The sequence below is a fragment of the Protopterus annectens genome, chromosome 7.part0, assembly GCF_019279795.1.
Source record: "Protopterus annectens isolate FY-2018-M chromosome 7.part0, PAN1.0, whole genome shotgun sequence".
In the NCBI taxonomy this organism is placed as follows: domain Eukaryota; kingdom Metazoa; phylum Chordata; order Ceratodontiformes; family Protopteridae; genus Protopterus; species Protopterus annectens.
Window position 1 is genome coordinate 156,980,035 of NC_056739.1, and position 21,806 is coordinate 157,001,840.

The window sequence follows — 21,806 nt, forward strand, 5'->3', positions numbered from 1 at the left end:
ACAAACATTATACTTCACATATATTGCTATATATCATATAGCCTAAGCAACAATACATAAATTTAGTTCCTGCCCCCCACTTTTTAAACAAGATACATCTTTATTAAACCATCACGTATGGCATAAGCAATCATACATTTATATAAATGAAAACAAACCACACCAACAGTCCTAGTCACAAGCATTTTACACCACAAACCATGCCAACACATTCCCAGTTGCAAACATTCTACATCACTTATCTACCCAATCATTTTCAGTCAGACATTACATAGCTCATTTAAGTCCTGCCTTCTTTTAAACCTCCTTCCTCCCCTGTGTGTACTGTTTCCACAATTCCCATTTTCCCCATGTAGTTTGCTCCTACCCTTTTCTAAAGCTCTCAGTTCCAGTTATTTTATCTGTTACTTTATTCACTACTTCTAGTTGATTTAGATTTTGATTTCCATTTTCTAGTAATTTGCTTTTTTGGTTGCCACCATAATTGGACACAGCAAGGCCTTACCATGTCTAGGTAATTCCGATTCTGTATTGGAGTTCAGAAAAATCATCTTCATCATCACACCAGTCTGCCCACCCAACATCTCCGACAGTTCATCCCACAGGGGAATCCTTAAAGTCTGCCAACCCACTACACTTCTAGAAAATATCTTCCCAAGTACGTCATTCTTCCCTGTTATACCTCCAACATTTGATGTCTACATGAGGAAAAATTCTCCAGAGTTACTTAGGGTACAAAAACATCTGTGTAAATATTTCCAAGCAAAAATCCTAAATATTCTACATTTTGTTGCATATTTGGGATACATACATATATCCTCCCATTGTTTCTTTGTGCACTGCTTATCCAGTCTCTTTTCCCAATCCTTTCTAACCTCCTCTGATTATTATAGTTATATTTTATTTGCTTTACTAATTATTTATTTTTTTAATGGCAGCTTCTGTTCTAGAGTCTACTAAAAACTGTACCAGCGCTGGTCTGTCATTTAGGACGCTCCTATTTCTTTCTCTTTGCCTGTACACTGATATTAATCCTTGATAGGGAAGGCAATCTCGAACCTGCAGTCCAAATAAATTCTTGGCCTCTTCCCATTCCGTTACCTTTCCCTCTCTAGTTATTTGCTCCCAACACCTTTGTTCCTTTCTCTCCAATAAATTCCAGCCCCCTCTTGCCTATTGTCTGTATCCCGAATTGCACTCATCCCTATCTGCAGAATCTCCTTTCTCCATTCCCATGTTGACTTGGTTCTTAGAATACTTTCTGCTACTTTATGGATATAATATTCTGTAGGATTATTGTTATTCTTCTTAAAGGCCTGCATACAAAATCCCAGTCTCTTTGTTTCTTCATCTTCCTCCTGTTTGGTGTTAGTAGCTTAGGATAATGAAGGGACATGGATGTGGTGATCCTTGGCCTAAGGAAGGTGGTGTGTGTGGGTCCATGTGAGGTGAGTAGCAGAGACTTGTATTTGCTAATTTTTTTTTTTTTTTCAGAATGCAGCTGTTTAAGACTTTTTCCAGTGCTGAATAAGCTTCCAGTTTCATGACTCCATCTGTAGGTTTATCCCAGATTATGCCGATGGACACTTGGATGCTAACTTCAGAATTGTGTGTTTATTTAGACATGCTTGTATATACTGGGATGGGCATTCTTAGAGTAAAGTCAATTTGTTTATTTTTTTCCAGGTTATGAATTTATTTTTCATTTGTTTTGTGCTGATAGATGAATGGAGATGTGAATAGCTTGCCAGATGATTCCCAGCCTATGACAGATTATGAAACTCTGACTGCCAAGTTCCACTTTGTGGACTTGGCAGGATCTGAGCGATTGAAAAGAACAGGAGCAACAGGAGAGAGAGCAAAAGAGGGCATCTCGATCAACTGTGGACTGGTGAGTCAAAAGAATGTTTTCAGGGTGGCTAGGGCAAATTCTAAAAGTATAGATGCTGTCCTCCTCCCTCAACTTTAGCAGACAAACACCTGAAGAGGAGGTTGGAAGTGATTGTAAGTTAAAATGCTTGCACTCTGCTGTTTCCTCCCATTTATCTCCTGAAAAAATGTCGATTGTCCCCATGCATGATTTTTTTATGCTGTCAAGAACTGACCACATTTTCATTGATTATTGTTGTCCAAAATTGATGCCAGTTACCCATGTTGTATATTCAGTTCGGCAAATGTGTGCATGTGCACACTTTAGTGTTTTTTAATGTATGTAATGCATAGAATTTTGTATGTAAGATTTCTTGTTGCATGCATTTATCAAGAATGTTGTGTCTAACAGTCAAGTACACTTGCATTGGAAAGAAGGACATTATATATACTTAACATTACTTTAAAAGGCATCTGTTCTTTGATACAGAACATTGATAGTGGGATACATTCAGTGCAAGTTTTAAAATGTGTCCTACACTGTTAATGCTGAATTTGCTTCTGATCCAAATTTTCTTATTGCTTATTACAGTGATATTTGCCTAGTCTTTCACCATGCTGAATGCAGTAATGATTCATACTTATTGTATTACTTTCACATTCTTCTGCTGTTCTCCTCCTGCGTAGCCCAGGTCATGAATGAAAAGGTTCTGTAGACCAGCTCACGTTCCCCTGAACAAATGTGATAAAGTAGAGCCACCTTTGCTCCAATGGTCATCAGTTAATACTGCAGGGACATGGCACTTTAGGGTTGCTCCAGTGGTCATCAGGAACTGGCTCTTTAGGGAAAGCTTTTGCTTTTTCCCCCTTTTTTTGTCTGATACAGTTTCTTACTGGTTACACTTCTGATTCACTTTTATTTATGTTTGTTTGCTTATGTAAACACACAGTGCAGTGAAATATGCCCCTACATTTTCTCTGGAGAGAGGTTTTATAAATCTGATGTCCTCTTCCTATGTTGCAGTATTCATATCCTTTGAGATTCGTAGTCTAGATGACCTAAATGTCCAGCCAGTATACAAAAGACTTTTGTTACTGCATAGTACATGCGACGTTGCACTTAGCAAGGCAGGCAACGTAGGCCGTAAAGCTGACGTTGGCATGTACCATTCCTTAGAACTTCTCTGCTGCCATTCTGAATGCCAGCTTCTACTGTTCATCTGATCACAGAGTGTTAGCTGTTCTCAGATTATTGCCCCTGTTGGAGAAGATTCTTTGTTGTTGCATGCTTTTGAGGTTAATGTCATCTAGGAAAGGCAAGTGCCATTGTGGTCATCAGATTCAACACAGACAGCCACGATCAGTGTTTGTTTTGCCTTGGGTCTGAGTCCAATTACAAGTTGTGTGATTTGCCAGGCGTTTTTCGGCTCTAAATGTTTACCTTAAGAATCAACATCTTTAAATGGTTAGCTTTTGGTATGGAGAGCACCTCAGGTCCATCTTGTGAGCCACCAAAGAAAGCCAAAAAGGTCAGGCCAGAATCTTTGACTATACCTCTGGATTCAGACATTCCTGTTGAGGCCAGTGAAGACCTGGAGGCCGTTCAATCTCTGGTTCCCAACCTGCAGTGGGTACCACTTTGGAAGCCATTAGGGAGAGTGCTACTAGCATATCTGCAGAGGCATCACAGATGTCCATTCAGGGCGATGAGGGAACTGTGGCCCACTACCTTGGATGTCCTGAGTGGTGCCTGTCCAGCTCCTCCATCTCTGGCTCTTCCTATGCCCGACCCAGTGCCTAGCCATATGTTGGCTGTTTCACAACCTGGGGGGATCTTCCTGGTAATAAATTTAAACATAAACATGTTGCCTCTTCCCAGCATCCTTCTTCTGATTGACAGGTCTTCTCACAGGGAATCCTGAATGCCTTCTGGCTTTAAAATCCATCCTTAGCTCTACCTCCCATGTTTGTTCCTTCCCCCACTCCCAGGAGATCAGTAGAGGAACAGCAGACCTCTGGAGAAACTTCTTCATGTGATTAATCCTTGATCTACACATCTCAAATAGTCTTCTCTAGGTTATGCTTCCCCTGAATTGGATATTAACAGTGGGGATTCTCCTGAGGAAGATTTGTCCTTTGGAAAACTATTTCCAGGATGAGAGATTCTTCAAACAGGAAAGTAGTAAAGTATCAAACGTTAGAGATGTATTATGACCTGTTGCAGATAGAGGCTCCATCTCCATTGTCTGTTCATCATGTTCTCCCTGCTTTCTGGATGCCTTTCTCTGTGTCAGAGTCCAGATTCTCAACCTCCAGCCCCAAAACAGCCTGGCAGATTCTGTAAGGTCCCTGAGGACAACAGATTTTTATTTAAATGTCCTCCAGCAGATCCTGCAGCTATTTCCCTTTCTGCAAACAAACCTTCTAGACTTCTTCCCTCTACTAATCTGCTCCCTTCTGACAAAGATTGCAAAATGATGGAAGGGTTAGGGAAAAGTGTAAACCTCCTCTACCCTGGCTTTCATAGCCATTAACTACCAGACCCACATGTCAAAATATGTTCTGGGATTGCTTTCCTAAGCTTCTTAACTGGCATCAGACACGCCTGATTCCCCAGCCAAGGTTCAGCTTGCCTCTTTACTGTCTACCTCAGCCCAGGTGCTTAGACATGCAATTAAATTCAGTTATGATGCAGCTGAGGTTTCTGCAAAATCAGCAGCATCGAGTTCTGTCCTTAGGAGGCACTTATGATCAAGACTTCAGCCTTTGCCTGGTGATATCAAGGCTAAAATTATACATGCACCTCTGGACAATGATGCCGTCTTTGGTGCTTTAATTCCCTGCATGACAAAAGTAAAGAGCTTAAGGGACTGAAGCACCTGTGTGTCTCCAGTTCCAAAACACCACAGAAATTATCCTTCCAAGACAGAAGTTGTCAGAAGGAAACAATGCAGTTCCCAACCTTACCATAAGAAAGGGGCTCATAGATGGGGAGCTTCCAGACCCCAGCAAAACCCTGCTGAAAAACCCACCTTTCAGGACAGGCCTGGTAGTCTCTGACTACCTGGCAAATCTGTCAAACACACCCCTTTCCCAGCACCCATCTTTTCTTCCGTCTTGGACAAGTGTCTCCACTGATAAGTGGGTCCTTTTCCATTATCCAAAAAAGATGGAGGAAAAAGCTAAATCTATGCAAACTGTTAAAGATTTCCTACAAGTACAGCCTCCAAGATTTAGTAGGCATTGGCCCTCTAAGAATTGGTCCTTTCCTGCCTCTTCCAGGCCTTCTCAGTCCAAACCCGGAGCCAGCAGAACACCCAGGCTTCAGTCCCAGGGTACACACAGGACTAAGCAGTGGGGGGCTCCTACTTCCAAATCAGGGAGTAGTAAGACTCTCCTCTATGGTAAACTGTCTCAGTGACATAATTTTGAAACTTCCAAGCACTTCTCAACTGAATGCTCCTTTAGGTGGAAAGATTGCTCTGCAGGCAAAAAACTGGGAACTCATTACCCAGGACAAATGGGTTTTAAATATAGTTTCCCCAAGGATACAGATTTCACTTCCACATGTTACCAACCCCAAATGGTTGGCCAGATCTAACCCCAAATCAGTGGGCAGAGGCTCAAAAGCAAGTACTCTCTCTCTCTCTTAAGCATAAAGGCTATTCAGACTGTACCAGAAGAGGAAAAAGGACAAGGTTTCTATGCAAGACTTTTCCTGGTACCCAGAAAAGACAACTCATGGCGTCCTATCCTGGGCCTTTCTATCTTCAACACCTTTTTGGCGATTCCAAAATTCAAGATGCTAACTCTTCACCAGATGTTCTTCATGTTTCACTGTTGCAGTCATTACATTTCGGTTATCTGCTTGCAGTAGTCCTCAGTCGGCCTGATTAACAAAGTCTTGGGGTCCTGCATCTGTTGCTGTCCCTTCTTCCATGATGGCAGGTCGTCAGGGGTATAAAACATGCAGCCGATGCCATTACATCAGTCTTTCTTGCCGTGCGGTGTCCGAAGCAGAAGCAGTTCGCAAGTGCCGGTTGGCCAACTCCTGAAATTTTAATTTTCGAGTTTCAGAACCGAAGTCTTCAACTAAAGCTAAGTACCCCATTGGGGAAACTTTTTCTTGCTCCTTACTGATGTCAGTAAAAGTTAATAATTGCATTACTTGTGGAAAGCAAATACCTCACAAAGATTTTCATTCGTACTGTATTCCTTGCCTAGGCCCTGAACACAACGCACCTTGCTGTCAGTTTTGTGTTTTATTTAATCGGCACACTATCCGTCGTCCATATATTTTCGCTTCTAAATATTTCGGTTCTCTGTTTAATTATCCAGAAATGTCGGTTAGCCATCCGACTACCAGGATTCTGAAAAAAAGCAAAGATAAAGACAGAGGCAGGCTGCCGAGGTCCAAAGCTGCCGGCGACGCTTCTCCTAAGCCAAAAGCCTCAGTGAGGTGCTTTTGCAGCCCCTGATACCCACTGCTTCTGACTCGCAGGCCTCTACTGAGATGCTTCAACTGTGGAACCTGCGGGTATCTGTTCCTTGGATGGGTCTGGAGCTGCTGTGCAGGCACTGGCTTCTGAGGGTGTATTCAGGCCTATGGACTTGTGTATTAAACTGATGCCTCCTTCATTTAGGCCAAAATCTCGAACCATGCCTAAGACATCAACGCCCAGGCCGCATGCTCAGGCCTCTATGCCTAAAAGACAAATGATAAGATTGGCTGAAGATCTTATAACTGTAATCAGGGGAAGCCAATCTCCCCCTTCTAAAAGACCTAGGACTGAAGTTGATTATGAATCTTCTGAACATGATTCTGATTTTTCTGATTCTTCTGATGATCTGGATTTGCCCTTATCTACTTATGAGGATTCTGATGCAGAGGACTCTGTTCCCTCTGCTTCCCCTCCAGAGGATTTTTCTTTTGGTGAGATGTTACATACCCTAAAACCAGGTCCAGCAACCCATGCCACAAAGCAGACAATTGTGGAAGTCTGCTTTGTGGTGTGGGTTGCTGGACCTGGTTTTATCAACTTGTTCACTTCTCTTTATCTACAATGGAAGCCCTAATTAAGGACCTTACAGATGCAGTTTCTAAGCTGACAGCGAGTTTAGCTACACCTGCAGCACACAGCGTAACACCAATGGTATTGCATGTTTGCCAGCTACACAAGATCTACGGGTGTTAATTTTACATTCTGTGGGTGGAATAGACAATTCAAACCTTCTGTGGGTGGAATAGACAGTTCAAACCATGAACCAGAGGGAGTTTCCATCCCTTCAGGATCTAGAGAGCTGACTGGTTTCCCCAGTCCCGTTTTACATTTTAATGAAGATGAACAGGAAGGGCTGGTCTTGGGAACTCTCAACAACCAGCTGATGCCTTTTGAAAAACTATGTCACAAATATTGTGGCCTCTAGCTGGATAACGCGTTTCTACTGGAATTTATAAGACTGAAGCAAGTGCCTAAAGGGCTCTGAATTAACAAGTTACCAAATGGGATTTCTGAGGGTAGCAACGCGTTTAATGAATTAACTGAACTTTATAACAATACAGGACTGGAGGTAATGTGAATTTTAATTAAGGACAACAACATTAAGTTGGATAACCTTAAAAAGGACATTGTTACATTAGACACTAGTATTACAACTGATTTATTATTTTCACATTATCAAACGAAATATGACAAGATTTTGTTGGACTTGGAGAAGTATGTGACTGACAATTCTGCTAAAAAGCAGGTTAAATTTAAAACGTGATAGAAATGAATATGTAGCTAAGAATGCTTACGACATTAGTGTGCATGTTAATGCTGGTAAAGTGGATGATGATGATTATGATGAAGGGGTAGTTCAAATGTTAAAACTAATGATGTTATTAGACCTAGTAACCATGCCAATACTGGTACCCCCTCTTGCGCAGTGTGTCACAGCTAGCCCCATGGCACCTGCCTCAGACCCCTACCCTGCTGTAACAGCAGGAGAGCCAGATTCTGCACCCCCAGCTTCAAACCCTGAACCTGGAAGCCTGGATAATTACCCAATCTCTCCGTTACCATCCCTCAGTAAACAAGTGTTGGATGTCATTTTGGAGGCGAGGAGGCCTAGTACTAGAAAATCTTAAGCTGAAAAATGGAAAAGATTCTGTCCCTGGAACCAAACTCAAGGGATGGCCGCAGCAGCGCCCAGTTTACCTCAGATTCTTCAATACTCGTCTGAGATGCTTCACAAGGGCCTTTCCTTTTCCTTCATCAAAGTTCACGCCTCAGCCATTTCAGCTCATTACAACACAGAACCACCCCTCTTTTCTCACCCACTGCTCAAGCAGTTCCTCAGAGGGGCCAAAAACTTAAGACCACCCAGGAGAGCCCCAACTCCAGCCTGGGACCTTAACTTTGTATTGGAAAAACTCCTCCTTTTGAGCCAGCTGCAACTGCAGAGTTAAAATTCCTTTCTTGGAAAACAGCTTTCCTTTTAGCAATCACTTCAGCAAGAAGGGTATCTGAATTACAGGCCCTTATGGCAGTGGAGCCTTTCATCTTTCATGCGGACAGGGTGTCCCTCAGGACCAATCCCTCCTTCATGCCCAAGGTAGTATCCAGTGTGGCTCGTAATCAATCCATTCATTTGCCAACCTTCTTTTCTAATCCACAGAACTAAGAGGAATCAATACTGCACTCCTTAGATGTGCACAGACAACTTAGATTATACCTAGGACTAAACCTCAAAGGAAATCTGAGCAACTGCTTGGTGGCATTTGCTGCAGGGGCAGAGGGGAAGGCTATTTCAAAGCAAACCACTTCTAAATGGATAAGCCATTGCATTCATTTCTGCTATAAGCACCATGGAAAAACTATCCCACAGGGGATTAGACCCCATTCTACCAGGCTGCATCTACCTCTACAGCCTTTCTCAGAGGTGTCCCTACCAGAGACATCTTAGAAGCTGCTACCTGGAGTTCTGTACATACTTTCACCAAGCATTGCCATTTGCCAATTTTCTCTAAATCCAGAGCTGGCTTTGCCATTGCAGTCCTGCAGGGCCTTATAGCTGGTCCTAATGCTATCTAAATTCCTCCTTCCATCCTTAGCTTTGGGGATCTACCCAAATGTGATGACTGCAACAGTGAAACACGAAGGACATAGTACAGTTGTGTACACTTACCATAAATGTAGATGTTCGAGTGTATTCACGGTTGCAGTCCTGGTTACCCTCCCTCCAGCCCCCTGACTTCTTTTGGCTATACCTCTATTCTCCTTTATTCTCCTTTACTATACTTAAAAGCTTTTTGGTGTATTTGCTTTTTTGTTGGAGGTATAACCTTGTGTGTGTGTGTGTGTGTGTGTGTGTGTGTGTGTGTGTGTGTGTGTGTGTGTGTGTGTGTGTCATTAGGGGGACACCTGACATCTGGGGCAAGAAAAACTGATGTAATGGCGTCAGCTGCATCCTTTATACCCCTGACTACCTGACTTCACGGAAGATGAGACCGCAACCGACGCAGGACCCAAGACTTTGATAATCAGGCTGACTGAGCGCTTCTGCAAGCAGATAACCCCCAAATGTGATGACTGTAACTGTGAATACACTCGAAAATCTACATTTATGGTAAGTGTACACAACTGTACTTTCTGACTGGGGCATTCAGTTCTAAGGAATGGTACGTGCTGACATCACCTTTATGGCCTACGTTGTCTGCCTTGCTATGTGCAATATCGCACAAAGCATGCAGTAGCAATAGTCTCTTGTATAGTGGGCGGGTGTTCGGGTTGCCTAGGCAGGGAATCCCAAAGGCTATGAATACTGCAACATGGAAGAGAAAGGACATCTATGGTTATGGTAAGATTTTATACAGGTATTCTTTCCCACTAAGTGGTTGGCATGCTGAAGAGTGAAAATTATTGCCTGTCTTTGTTTTCCTTCATTTTGTAAGCTCTTCTAAGATAAATTGTTAATGTGAACCATAAAATGCTGCATGCAGCATTGATCACGTTATTGTTTTATTGTAGACCTTCTTCCTTTACAGTTCTGATTAAAATATATCACTGAGACACTGACTTGAATTTATTAGTTTCAATGCATTTTCCTCTGACAGCTTGCTTTAGGAAATGTCATCAGTGCATTGGGAGACCAGAGTAAGAAGGCTGCACATGTGCCATACCGAGACTCAAAGCTGACGAGGCTCCTTCAGGATTCACTAGGTGGCAACAGGTAATGTCACCAGTTCTAAGTACAGAAACTTAGTAACATGCAGATGATGAAACAATTTATTTTCTACAGAGCTTAGCTATTTCTGCAAGCTGGGCCAGATTAAATGTATTATTTCATGAAGGTATACAAGAATTTGTTCCTTTTGCTTTAGAAACTTTCTGTAATTTTGGAGGAGAATTGGTACTTGTCTTTCTACAAATTCCTGCTGTATTTGTTGGACGGCTGTATGTTTACTGGTTGGGTAAGGTGTCCAGCTGTGTTTGTTGGACGGCTGTGTGGTTACTGGTTGGGTAAGATGTACAGGACAGTGGCATTACTTGTAGAGATGGCCAGTGATTTCATGAAGAGAGGACCAGGTTTTTTCTCTGTATTGTCATTTTGCTGCATCCTGATTAAAGCCATCAAATCAATCCTAAAATGAAAAGAAGAAAGCCAGACAAATGCTTTGGCATGTGACCGATCAGCTGGAAATGTACAACTGTTGTGCACTCGTTTCCAGAAAGTCATTGCTCTTTTAAAAATTAAACCATTTTGCAGCTGCATTAGGACGTCAGCTTCTTCTTGGGTTTTTTGCATGCTGCTTATTTACAGTACGATTTGCAGAACCTCAGTGTTTTGAAGGTAGAGCTTCTGGCTTGGTAGCATATCACTGAATCTAACCCTACCCACAAGGGAATAAAAGTGTAAAATAATTTCTTTTTCCGTAAATGGCTGTCACTCAATTGTACTGAAGTCAGTGTACTTAATTATGTTCGTGAAGATAGGAAGGTAGCAATGGAGGAAAACTGCTAAGAAGAAAGTTGGCAAGTTATACATGTGTGATAATGGGGCCAAAATGGCTGCTAGTGTACAAGAGAAAAATATTGATGTTCTTCATAGTGATCACTGCAGAAGCAGGACAGTTTGATCCCGGGCGATTCGACCCCAGTGCAGCTCTATAAACTTTCATATTTAAATTTACATTTACTGTCTATGAGAACACTTAGTGGGCAGTTTGACGCCGGACGATTCGACCCCAATGCAATTGTATACACTTTCATGTTTAAATTTACATTTATTGTCTACGGGCATACTTAGTAGACTATTTGACCCCGAATAAATTTTAATAATTGCTTTTTCTGTATAAATTAATTAATGAAATGCACTAATTAATTTGATAGGCTGTGATTTTAAAATATATTATTTTTTATAATGTTAATGTTATTTTATCCAGTATGTGGCAGTAGATACATTTTCTGTTTTGTTGGTATGTTTTTATTGCATGGGATTCTTTTTTTTTTTTTTACTCTTCCTTGTACCTCTTTTGAATTTAATTATTTAACTGTTTTTAATCTGAAGATTATTCCTGTCACATCTTGTTATATAGTACGTTTATTTGATATTTGAATATTTTATATTCTTTGTTGATGTTTGTATGGGAATCGTAACTTTCACTTGCGTTTTCAGTCACTACATGTAAAAGTAATTAGAATATAAATTGGCCTAGTGGCTCCTTTCTGCTTTTCATTGTCTTGCTTTTAATGTATATTTAAATGTGACTATTTTTGTGGTTTACTTGACTGGCTATTTCTCCTTTTCATTGGTGTTTTCATAAAATGATTGCAGGGAAATTCCTTTTTTAGTTTAATGTAATGTATGCTTTTGTAGATAGGTCATGCTTTTCTTTTATTCTTCTTTTCAATCTAATATTTTCTTTTATTCTTCTTTTCGATCTAATATTTAATTCGGTGTCGTAATACTTGTATACATTTTTACTATGTATATGTATAGTATTTTATGTAATTTTTTTTTTATTTTTTTCATTGGTGACTTATAAGAAAGTTATTTTCCTTTCATAATGCCCATACTTTGTTTTTTAAACCATAGCTACAGAACTCGTATTTTTTTCCATTTCCTTTATTAAATTTTTTTTTTAAGTTTTGATTTAACAAAAGTTGGAAAGGTAATATTTTGTCAGGTCAAAATGTTCAGGGTTATAATATCCCGTATCAGATCACTGCTGCACTAACCTAAGTTGTATGGTTATGTCATGCATAAGATGCAACAGCCAGCTTCCAAAGCTTCAGGGCACCTCAGTTTGGTCAGACAGCTTGAGCTTAGCTGACTAAAGAGACGAGTTTGGGCATCTGTCCTGTCAGAGCCTTCCTGACCCCAGAGAGAGCACTCTTGTCCATGCTTTGGAGGATTGATGGTCAGCTTGTGCTGTTCCATGGCCTGGCAGAAAAGTACTCTTAGGGGTAAAAAAAGTCCACATAATTTTAATGATTTAATTTACTTTCTCGTGTGGGGAAAAAATACCGGAGCACAGAAGGTGTGGATTGTATTGGTTTTATGGGGCAATTAATAAGCAACTGAACTGGGGTGCATCAAAGTGATACTTTACTGATATAACACACACGGCACGCACAGTCAACAACGAGAGAAGAAAACAGCCAAGACCTAGTATTGTAACATTTCACAAGTATCCACTAGAAAGAATGCCCCTAATAAAGCTCTGGCAAAAAAGTATTGCTTTAATGATGGGACTGGGAAGAGTTTACATGGAACAGGATTATTTAGTCTGTGTGAGAGGGCTATAGTATATTTGTCCTCTGTAAGACAACCGGTCTGAAATTAAGTTGCATCTAGCAGTGCTTAGACTGCCCTTACCAGGGGGAACCAAAACTTTTATGGATGCAGATCGGGTGTTTGAGGAAATACACAAAGTGCAGAGAATGAGACTAAAGGTTGTTCTCGTGTTCCTTTAGTTAACAGGAAGGAGGGGAACCAGAGTGAGAGGAAAGAGACACACTATTGAAACCTTTTCCATTAAGTAACAAATGGAAGCCAAACTAAGGTGTTTCCCCAAGAGGGTGAGAAGAGGACTGGAATCTGCTCAAAGGCTCAGTGAAGCAAAGCCAGCCAAGATGTTCTCTGTAGGCACTTTGTTTTTTTTTCCTCTTGGGTAGATTGTTCATAAATCATGGCACTTCTGCCCTTAACTACTCAAGGAGAGCTGTACAGTATCAGTCACATACATGAGTGATGAAGAGCAAAATGTGTATTTGTCTTCCCGTTTAATGTTATCTTTACCTGCTTTACATGATGGGTGATGAATACTAATAAAAAGCTGAAAGATTACATGGCAAGTCTCATTATTTTGGGACCTCCCACCCATCATTCACATTACTTTGTCATGTGGTTAAGATACCCACCAGAGATGATGGAGAAGAGAGAGGGGAAAATCAATAGGGCAAGTTTCCGATGTTATATCATCATCATCATCATCAACAACCCTTTTTTTCCTATTTTCTACATGGGATTGGGGTGTCATATTTACTGTTGCCATCTCTCTCGATTCAGGGCCGCTCTCCTACCTTCTCTGGCACTCCTGCCAGACTGTCGCAGGTTTTCTCTCACAATCCTTCCACCTCTTTGCTGGACAGCCTCATTTCCTCTTGGCTTCTTCCTGCCTGTTCCACATCGTTATCACCATATTGTCTTCTGCATTTCTGCACATGTGCCAAAATCACCGTAATCTGTTCTCTTTGAGCTTCTATGCAATTAGAGCTACTTTGGCTTCTACTCCTATGCCTCCATTTCTCATCTGTCCTACAGTCTGCACCCTACCACCCATTTCAGATATTTCATTTCCATCTCCTCTAGATTTTTCATCTGCTCTGCCTTTACTGCCCAGGTTTGTGTCCCATACGGTACTGGTCGCACCACTCTTTTTTTTCATCTGCTCTGCCTTTATTGCCCAGGTTTGTGTCCCATACGGTACTGGTCGCACCACTCTTTTTCATCTGCTCTGCCTTTACTGCCCAGGTTTGTGTCCCATACGGTACTGGTCGCACCACTCTTTTCTACACTTTACTTTTCAGCTTCTTTGTCATTCTTCTGTCATACAGTACTCCAGACACACTGTACCAGTTGGCTGCAGCCCCTCTGATTCTAGCTTTGACAGCCTCATTCAGACTTCCCCTTGTCAACCATACCTCACAGACACTTGAAGCTGCTAACCTGTTCCAGTATTTTCTTTTCTATCTCAATTCTGAGATTATTTCCCCCCATTTGCTACCATTACAACTGTCTTTGTGTACTTGGTTTCATTCTGTGTACTTTCAGTTTTGCGTTCCATCTCCCTATCCTTCGCCATTTCTTACTCACTCTTCTTGTAATACCACATCATCTGCATGCAGCAACTTTGATCTGTCCTGTCCAACCTATTTGCTAATGTAGACCATCACCAGTATGAACAGCAGTGGGCTCAAGAGATGAACCCTGACGCACACACTGTCTCAATGGGAGGCCTTCTGTGAGCCTGAACACTATTCGCCCTTGTGTCATTGAGTGTCTTGTACGTAGCCTGCACTAAGTCTACCAATATTTCTGGGATTTCAGAACACCACAGGACTGCCAAAATCCACTTTCTTGGGACCTTATATGCTTTCTGCAAGTCTAGGAATGCCCATTTGGACTGTTTTCCTCATCTTTAGCTTCTTCTGAACTGTCTCACTGCAGACATCAGGTCAGTTATTTTATTTATTTTATTTATTTACATTTGTTTACCAGGAAATTCCGACTGGGCGCAGGTCCTTTTTCAGCGGATGCCCGGGGAGAAAAGCTCCACATCATGTACATGATAAATAGAGATACAAAGTTTCCCCAAAAATAAACATCATTACAGGTTGTTGGCTTTAATACAATAAGATATTGATTATCACAGTATATACAGTAAATGTTGCAAGTTAAGATGTCATTTATAATATTAGTAACAAAGTTGTCAGACAAGATGTTAAAGTATATAAAGACACCTAGCTATTTCTGACTGCATGCAGTTGTGCTGCATTCTGATCTGAATATGAACTGCTCATCTCCCATCTCACTTTCTACTACTCTGTGTATTCATTTGTCACTCGCCCTCTCCAGAACTTTCATGCAGTGTGACAGACGTTTGATCCCTCTGTACTGCCCACTGTTGTGGCTGTCCTCTTTGTTCTTGAACACTGGCACGAGTATGCTTATTCTGCAGTCATCTGGGATACACCTTTCCCTCTGTACTGCTACGAGTAGATTTGTCTCCTGTCTCACCTAGCATTGTGTCTACACATAACCAGTGTTTTCATTTTATGTCTAATTTGGTATAATTATTTAATTTGCATTTGTATTTTATTTAAACTGTTTTTAGTTTTAAAGATTGTAAAATTATTATTATTAAAATGCTTTGAAATACTTTGGAGCTTTTTTCCCCTGGTCTCTGCTGAAAATGGGCCCCTACCCATTTGGACTTTTCCGGGAATCAAATGTCAATAATAGATTCATAGGTTTATCAATTAGTACTAAGTTAACTGCCCTTGTGGGCCATTTTAAGCCTAGCCAATTAACCCATGTGAGGATCAAAGCCTGCACTTTGTGTCTGTAAGGGAAATATCTTATGCCATTATGCCAACCTCCCTCTAAGGATAAACAAGTAAACATCTGCTGTGACCTCCTCTCAGCTAGGCTGCTTTCCCTGACCTGTTTAGTTTTACTATGCTGTGCTCTGCCTCTCCTGGGGTAGGACAGCTTCTTGTGAGTTTTTCTTCCTTCAGAAACTGTTGGAAATGCTGCTCCTTCCATCAAGCTTTGCTGTTCTTTGGACTGCTGAGCAGGTTGTTGCTGGAATCCCTTCTGAAGGATGTGTGACTGTAATCTTTCTGTCTTTGCCGTACAATCTGATATAGTTTGTGCGATCTTTGCCAGAAGCTGTTGGTGTGTGTGATGCCTTGTTCTTTGCTACTGTAACTCCTTTCTTAGCCTTATTGTTGGCCAACCAGTATTCCTTCTTAGCTTGGTCTGTCTTTTATATCTCCTACTTTTTCCTACACTCCTCCTTTCTTTTGATGACTTTCTGGACGACTTCATTCCGTCAGCAGCTTTCCTTGTGTACTTTATTTCCAAACCTGGCTCAGCCGCGCAGCTGTTCTGTAGTCCGCGCACATGCTGTTTTGAGGCACTACCATTATTTAACTTCATCTATTTCCTCCTCTGGAGGTGCTATAGCCCTGTCCAATTCTTTGAAATGTTGTGCTTTCTCTCCAGTAACCTTCCAGATGTTCGTGTTTCACTGTTGCAGTCATCACATTTGGGTTATCTGCCTGCAGGTAGTCCTCAGCCAGCCTGAATACCAGAGTCTTGGGATTTCTGCGTCGGATACTGTCCTTTCTTCCATGACATCAGGGGTATAAAACATTCAGCCAACGCTATTACAACAGTCTTTCTTGCTGTGCGGTGCCCGAAGCAGGAGTAGTTCACAAGTGCCGGTTGGCCGACTCCTGAAATTTTCATTTTTCGAGTTTCAGAACTGAAGTCTTCTAAAAGATAAGTACCCCATTGGGAATACTTTTTTCGTGCTCTAACCAATGTCAGAAAAAAATAATAATTGTCTTGCCTGTGGAAAGCAAATACCTCACAGAGAATTTCATTCTTACTGCGTCACCTGTTTAGGCCCAGACCATGACGCCCCTCGCTGTCTGTTTTGTGCCTTGTTCAACACCCAAACTATTTGTCTTTGGGCTATTTTTGTAGCTAAATTCTTTTGCTCTCTATCTCCGTACTCCGAAATGTCTTCGGTAAGCCATCCGACTACTGATCTTCTGAAAAAATGAAAGGATAAAGGCCGAGACACACCACATTGGTCCAAGGCTGCCGACTACGCTACCGTTAAGCTAGTTGCCAGTCCGCTGGTACTCAGTGAGGCGCTTTCGCAGCCCCTGATACCTGTTTCTACAGATTTGCAGGCCTCTACTGAGACCCATTCAGAGTCCGATATGCCACAAGATGCTTCTTCAACTATGGAACCTGCAGGTGTCTCTGCCTTGGATGGGTCCGGAGACGCTGTACAGGCACCGGCTTCTGAGGGTATTTTCAGGCCTTCTGATCTTCATATTAAACTGACAACTTCCTTTCAAACCAAAAATACTGAATTTCTCAGGCCTAAAGTTCACACTACGCCTAGGAAACAGACTACCAAAGCTCATTCTAAGGCCCACATGCCACAAAAACAAATGATTAGAATGGCTGAGGACCTCATTACTTTAATTAGGGGAAGTCAGCCTTCCCCCTCAAAAAGACCCAGAACTGATTTTCCTTCTGATTCTTCTAATCCGGAATCTGATTGCTGTGATCCTTCTGATTTCCAAGATATACCCTCATCTATCTATGAGGATTCTGATGCAGAGAATTCCATTCCCTCTGCTTCCCCTCCAGAGGATTTTTCCTTTGGTGAAACCCTGCACACCCTTAGAGAACATTTCTGCTGGGAGAGCCAGGACTACTCCCAGTCCAAAAAGAGACTCAGGGAATGTTTAAGCTTGCCTCAGCACAGGCCTCTAGCTATCCCTCCTGTTCTGGAAATTGTAGATGACTTTCTGGAATCCAGCCTTACCCCTGATACTTTGCCTCCAGCTCCTAGTAAACCTGACAGGTACTATAGAGTGCTTGACTCCCACAAATTCCTTTTTATGAATCCTACTGTGGATCTAGAGACCTAAAGGCATTAAGGCTACAACTGCCAAAAGTCCTACCCCTTCAGACAGGGATTCCAGGGCATTATATAGATGGGGAAAAAAAGAATACACCTCTGCTATGTTTGCCATTAGGGCTTTAAATTGTCAGTTTCATATGTTAAAGTATCAGCAGCATATTATGGAGCTAATTAAACAAAAAATGTTGTTGATTCCTGATTGTGCAGAACACAAAGATTTACAAGAGTTAAACATTCTTTGCAATGTGGGTTTGATGTTTTAGAAGCATCTTGCAGGGCTGCTGTCATTGGGTCTGTTCTTAGAAGACATGCTTGGCTTAAGGAACAAAACTTGCCAGATCACGTCAAAGCAAAATTACTGGATGCACCATTAAATCAAGAGCGTCTGTTTGGTAATAAAGCAGAAGTCCTCAAAAGAATGGAGGAGAAAGCTTAAACCTATGCAAACTGTTAAGGATTTCTTACAAGTACAGCCACCTAGATTCAGTAGGCATTGGCCTTCAAAAATATGGGCTATGCACAGATCTAAGCAATGGAGTCCAAAACGGGGAGTAGTAAGCCTCCATCCTTTGGTAAAATTGCACAATGACTTATCCTTAACTCTTCCAAGCCTTGCTCAAGTACTTGCACCTTTAGGAGGAAAACTTGCAGTGCATGCCAAAAATTGGCAATACATTACCAAAGACAAATCAATCAGTCTTAAACATAGTTTCCCAGGGATACAGATTCATATTCCACTCACTCCCATCCATAAGTGGATGGCCAGACCTACCACCAAACCAGTGGGCAGAGGCCCACAAGCAAGTACTTTCTCTTCCCAGTATCAAGGCTATTCAACCTGTCCCAGCAGAACAAAGGGGACAAGGTTTTTACTCCAGACTGTTTCTGGTCCCCAGAAAAGAAAACTCTTGGTGTCCTATCCTGAATCTGTCTATTCTCAATACCTTTTTGGTGGTTCCAAAATTCAAAATGTTAACTCTCCAACAGCTGCTTCCTATGCTGGCCAAGGACTCCTGGCTAGCAACCCTAGATTTAAAAGAAGCTTATCTGCACATTCCCATAAGGAAATCCTGCAGAAAATACCTACCCTTCAGAGAAGGCTCTATGCACTCTCAGTTCTCTGCACTTCCCTTTGGCTTATCTGCTGTGCATAGGGTATTCACAAAGTGCCTAGCTCCAACCGTTGCATATTGCAGGCAGAGAGGAATTCAAATTTACCCATACTTGGACGATTGTCTGATTCAGGCGGACAGTCAGGAATTGCTTCTTTAGCACCTGGCATTTGTAAAGAGATTTCTCACTTCACTGGGGTACACCATCAATGAAAAGAAATCACAACTGGTACCCAGCCAACGTATTGTATTCCTGGGAGCAAGCTTGAACACAGCTTCCCAGATGGCATTCCTCACTCCAGAGAAACAAGTTTATTTGACAAAATATTTCAATCTACTGGCCACCAAAACCTGGCTATCTGCAAGAAAAATACTGCAAGCCCTAGGGTTCATGGCCTCTTGCATTCTACTAATTCATTTGCAAGACTGTATATAAGGGAACTTAAATGGTACCTAAAAAGTCACTGGTGTCAACATTCTCAAGACCTGGAAACAATGATTCCTATCATTCCTTGCCTAGGGACAGAGTTCCTTTGGTGGCCAGAGGCCTGCAGCCACAACAAGGGACTCCCTTTCATTCTACCCCCTGCTGCCCAAACCCTAACAGACACATCAGACTATGCATGGGGGGCTCACATGGCAGGGCAGTGCATTCAGGGCAAATGGAACCCAAAGCAAATGCATCTACATATCAGTCAAAAAGAAATGTTAGCTGTGCAGAATGCTCTGACAGCCTTCAAGGGCCTTATTCTTCCAGGAAACTATTGGTAAAGACAGAAAACACCACAGTTATGTGGTACATAAACAAGCAGGGGTGGAACCCATTCCTACCCACTCTGCGGACAAGCCATGGCTCTGTGGAACACAGCCTTGAGCAATCAAGTGCACTTACAAGCTCAATTCCTGTCAGGCAAACTAAATTCACTGGCAGATGTCTTAAGCAGAAATCTCATGGATCCACACGAGTGGAAACTGGAACCCAAAATTTTCAAGCTTTTGAGGAACAGGTGGGGGGCACCACAGGTGGACCTTTTTGCTTCCTGTTTGCTTCCTGTTAGAACTATCAGTTGAGCAAATATTGCACCAGAACTCCCCACAACCAAGCTTGGAAAGTCGATGCCCTGTCCTTCACCTGGGAAAGCCTCTCAGTCTATGCCTTTCCCCCTCTGCCACTCCTCTCGAAGGTTCTACTAAAAATCAAACAGGACAAGCCAAGGACAATCCTGATTGTGCCAGACTGGCCACGCCAGCACTGGTACCCTCTTTTGCGCAGTATGACAGTGCTACAACCATGGCACCTGCCTCGACTCCTTTCCTGCTGTCCCAGCAGGCAGGCCAGATTCTGCACCCTCAGCTACAGACCCTGAACCTTGCAGCCTGGCTAATCCACTGAATTCAACACCAGCAAACCTCAGTAAGCAGGTGCTGGATGTCATTCTTGAGGCAAGGAGGCCTAGTACTAGAAAATCCTATTCGGAAAAGTGGAAAAGATACTGTTACTGGAGCCAGTCTCAGGGAATGGGCACAACTGTGCCCAGCTTACCTCATATGCTAGATTACTTAACAGAAATGCTCCACAAAGGCACAGCCTTCTCTTCAATTAAGATCCATGCCTCTGCCATCACAGCTCGTTATACTGAGCCACCCCTCTTCTCTCATCCTCTGGTAAAACAGTTCCTGAGAGGAGCCAAAATTTAAGACCCCCCAGGAGAGCTCCCAGTCCAGCCTGGGACCTTAACTTTGTATTAGCAAAGCTCACACTTCTGCCCTTTGAACCTGCGGCCACAGCAGAATTAAAATTCCTCTCATGGAAAACAGCTTTACTTCTAGCCATCACTTTCTGCAAGAAGAGTGTCTGAATTGCACGCCCTTATGGCAGTGGAACCCTTCATTATCTTACATGCAGACAGGGTTTCCCTCAGGATTTAACCCATCTTTTATGCCCACGGTGGTGTCTAGTGTGGCTTTAAATCAGTCCATTTATTTGCCAACCTTTTTTTCCTATTCCTCAGAATAAAGGGCAAAAGATCGTGCATTCCCTGGATGTGCACAGGCAGCATAGGTTCTTTCTGGACAGGACTAAACCTCTCAGAAAATCTGACCAGCTGCTTGTCAGCTTTGCTGCAGGAGCAAGAGGGCAAGGCCATTTCAAAGCAAACCATTTCCAAATGGATAGCACATTGCATCCATTTCTGCTACAAGCACCATGAGAAACCCACCCCAAAGGGGATCAGAACTCATTCCACTAGGGCTACATCTACCTCTACAGCATTTCTCAGGGGAGTCCTTACCAGTGACATCCTGGAGCTCTGTACACACTTTGACCAAGCACTACCACTTGCCTATATTTTCTAAATCCAGAGCTGGATTTGCCACAGCAGTCTTACAGGGCCTGATTGCCAGCCCTAATGCTTCATAACTACCTCCACCCTTCCTTAGCTTTGGGAATCAACCCAAATGTGATGACTGCAACAGTGAAACACAAAGAATATAGTACAGGTGTGTACACTTACCATAAATGTAGATGTTCAAATGTATTCACTGTTGCAGTCCTTGTTCCCCTCTCTTCAGTCCCCTGACTTCTCTTGAAGTCATTCCTTTCCATTTTGTCTGGCATATCTTGTATCATTGGTATTTGTTTTTTGCTGGGGGTATTACATACCATATAACTGCTTCCTATTTTGCGGGCACTTGACGTCATGGAAGAAGTGACAGCATCCGATGCAGAAATCCCACGACTCTGTTATTCAGGCCGGCTACCTGCAGGCAGATAAGCCAAATGTGATGACACTCTAACATCTACATTTATGGTAAGTGTACACAACTGTACTGTGTTCAGCTTGGTCTCTGACCATAGACCTTTCTCTGACTGCTGTTTTCAGCTGTGGCAAGCAGTAGTTTATACTACGGGCTGACTGTCTCACTTGGGATGACTTTGCAATCACCAGCTCTACACCACTGCCCTTTCCTTCCCAGGAGGACGTCTGCCTGAGCTTCATGTTGACTCTCGCTGATTTTGCGATGATCTCTTGCTGAACCATGTGTTTGCCACCATCAAGCGACTGGCAGATAAAAGTGTAGAATGGCCTCTCTCCTTTCCCCCT

The 21,806-nt window shown here is 42.3% G+C and overlaps 1 protein-coding gene across 2 annotated transcripts in view; it reads left to right on the forward strand.

Annotated features, from left to right (window-relative positions):
* The window catches only part of KIF21B (kinesin family member 21B), a 1,412,490-nt gene that overhangs the window by 686,732 nt on the left and 703,952 nt on the right, over window positions 1-21,806 (forward strand). For both annotated transcript variants that reach the window (XM_044076606.1, XM_044076607.1), the window contains exons 6-7: window positions 1,724-1,891; window positions 9,968-10,083. In XM_044076606.1, coding sequence (XP_043932541.1) covers window positions 1,724-1,891; window positions 9,968-10,083 — 284 coding nt within the window. The remainder of the gene's footprint in view (window positions 1-1,723; window positions 1,892-9,967; window positions 10,084-21,806) is intronic.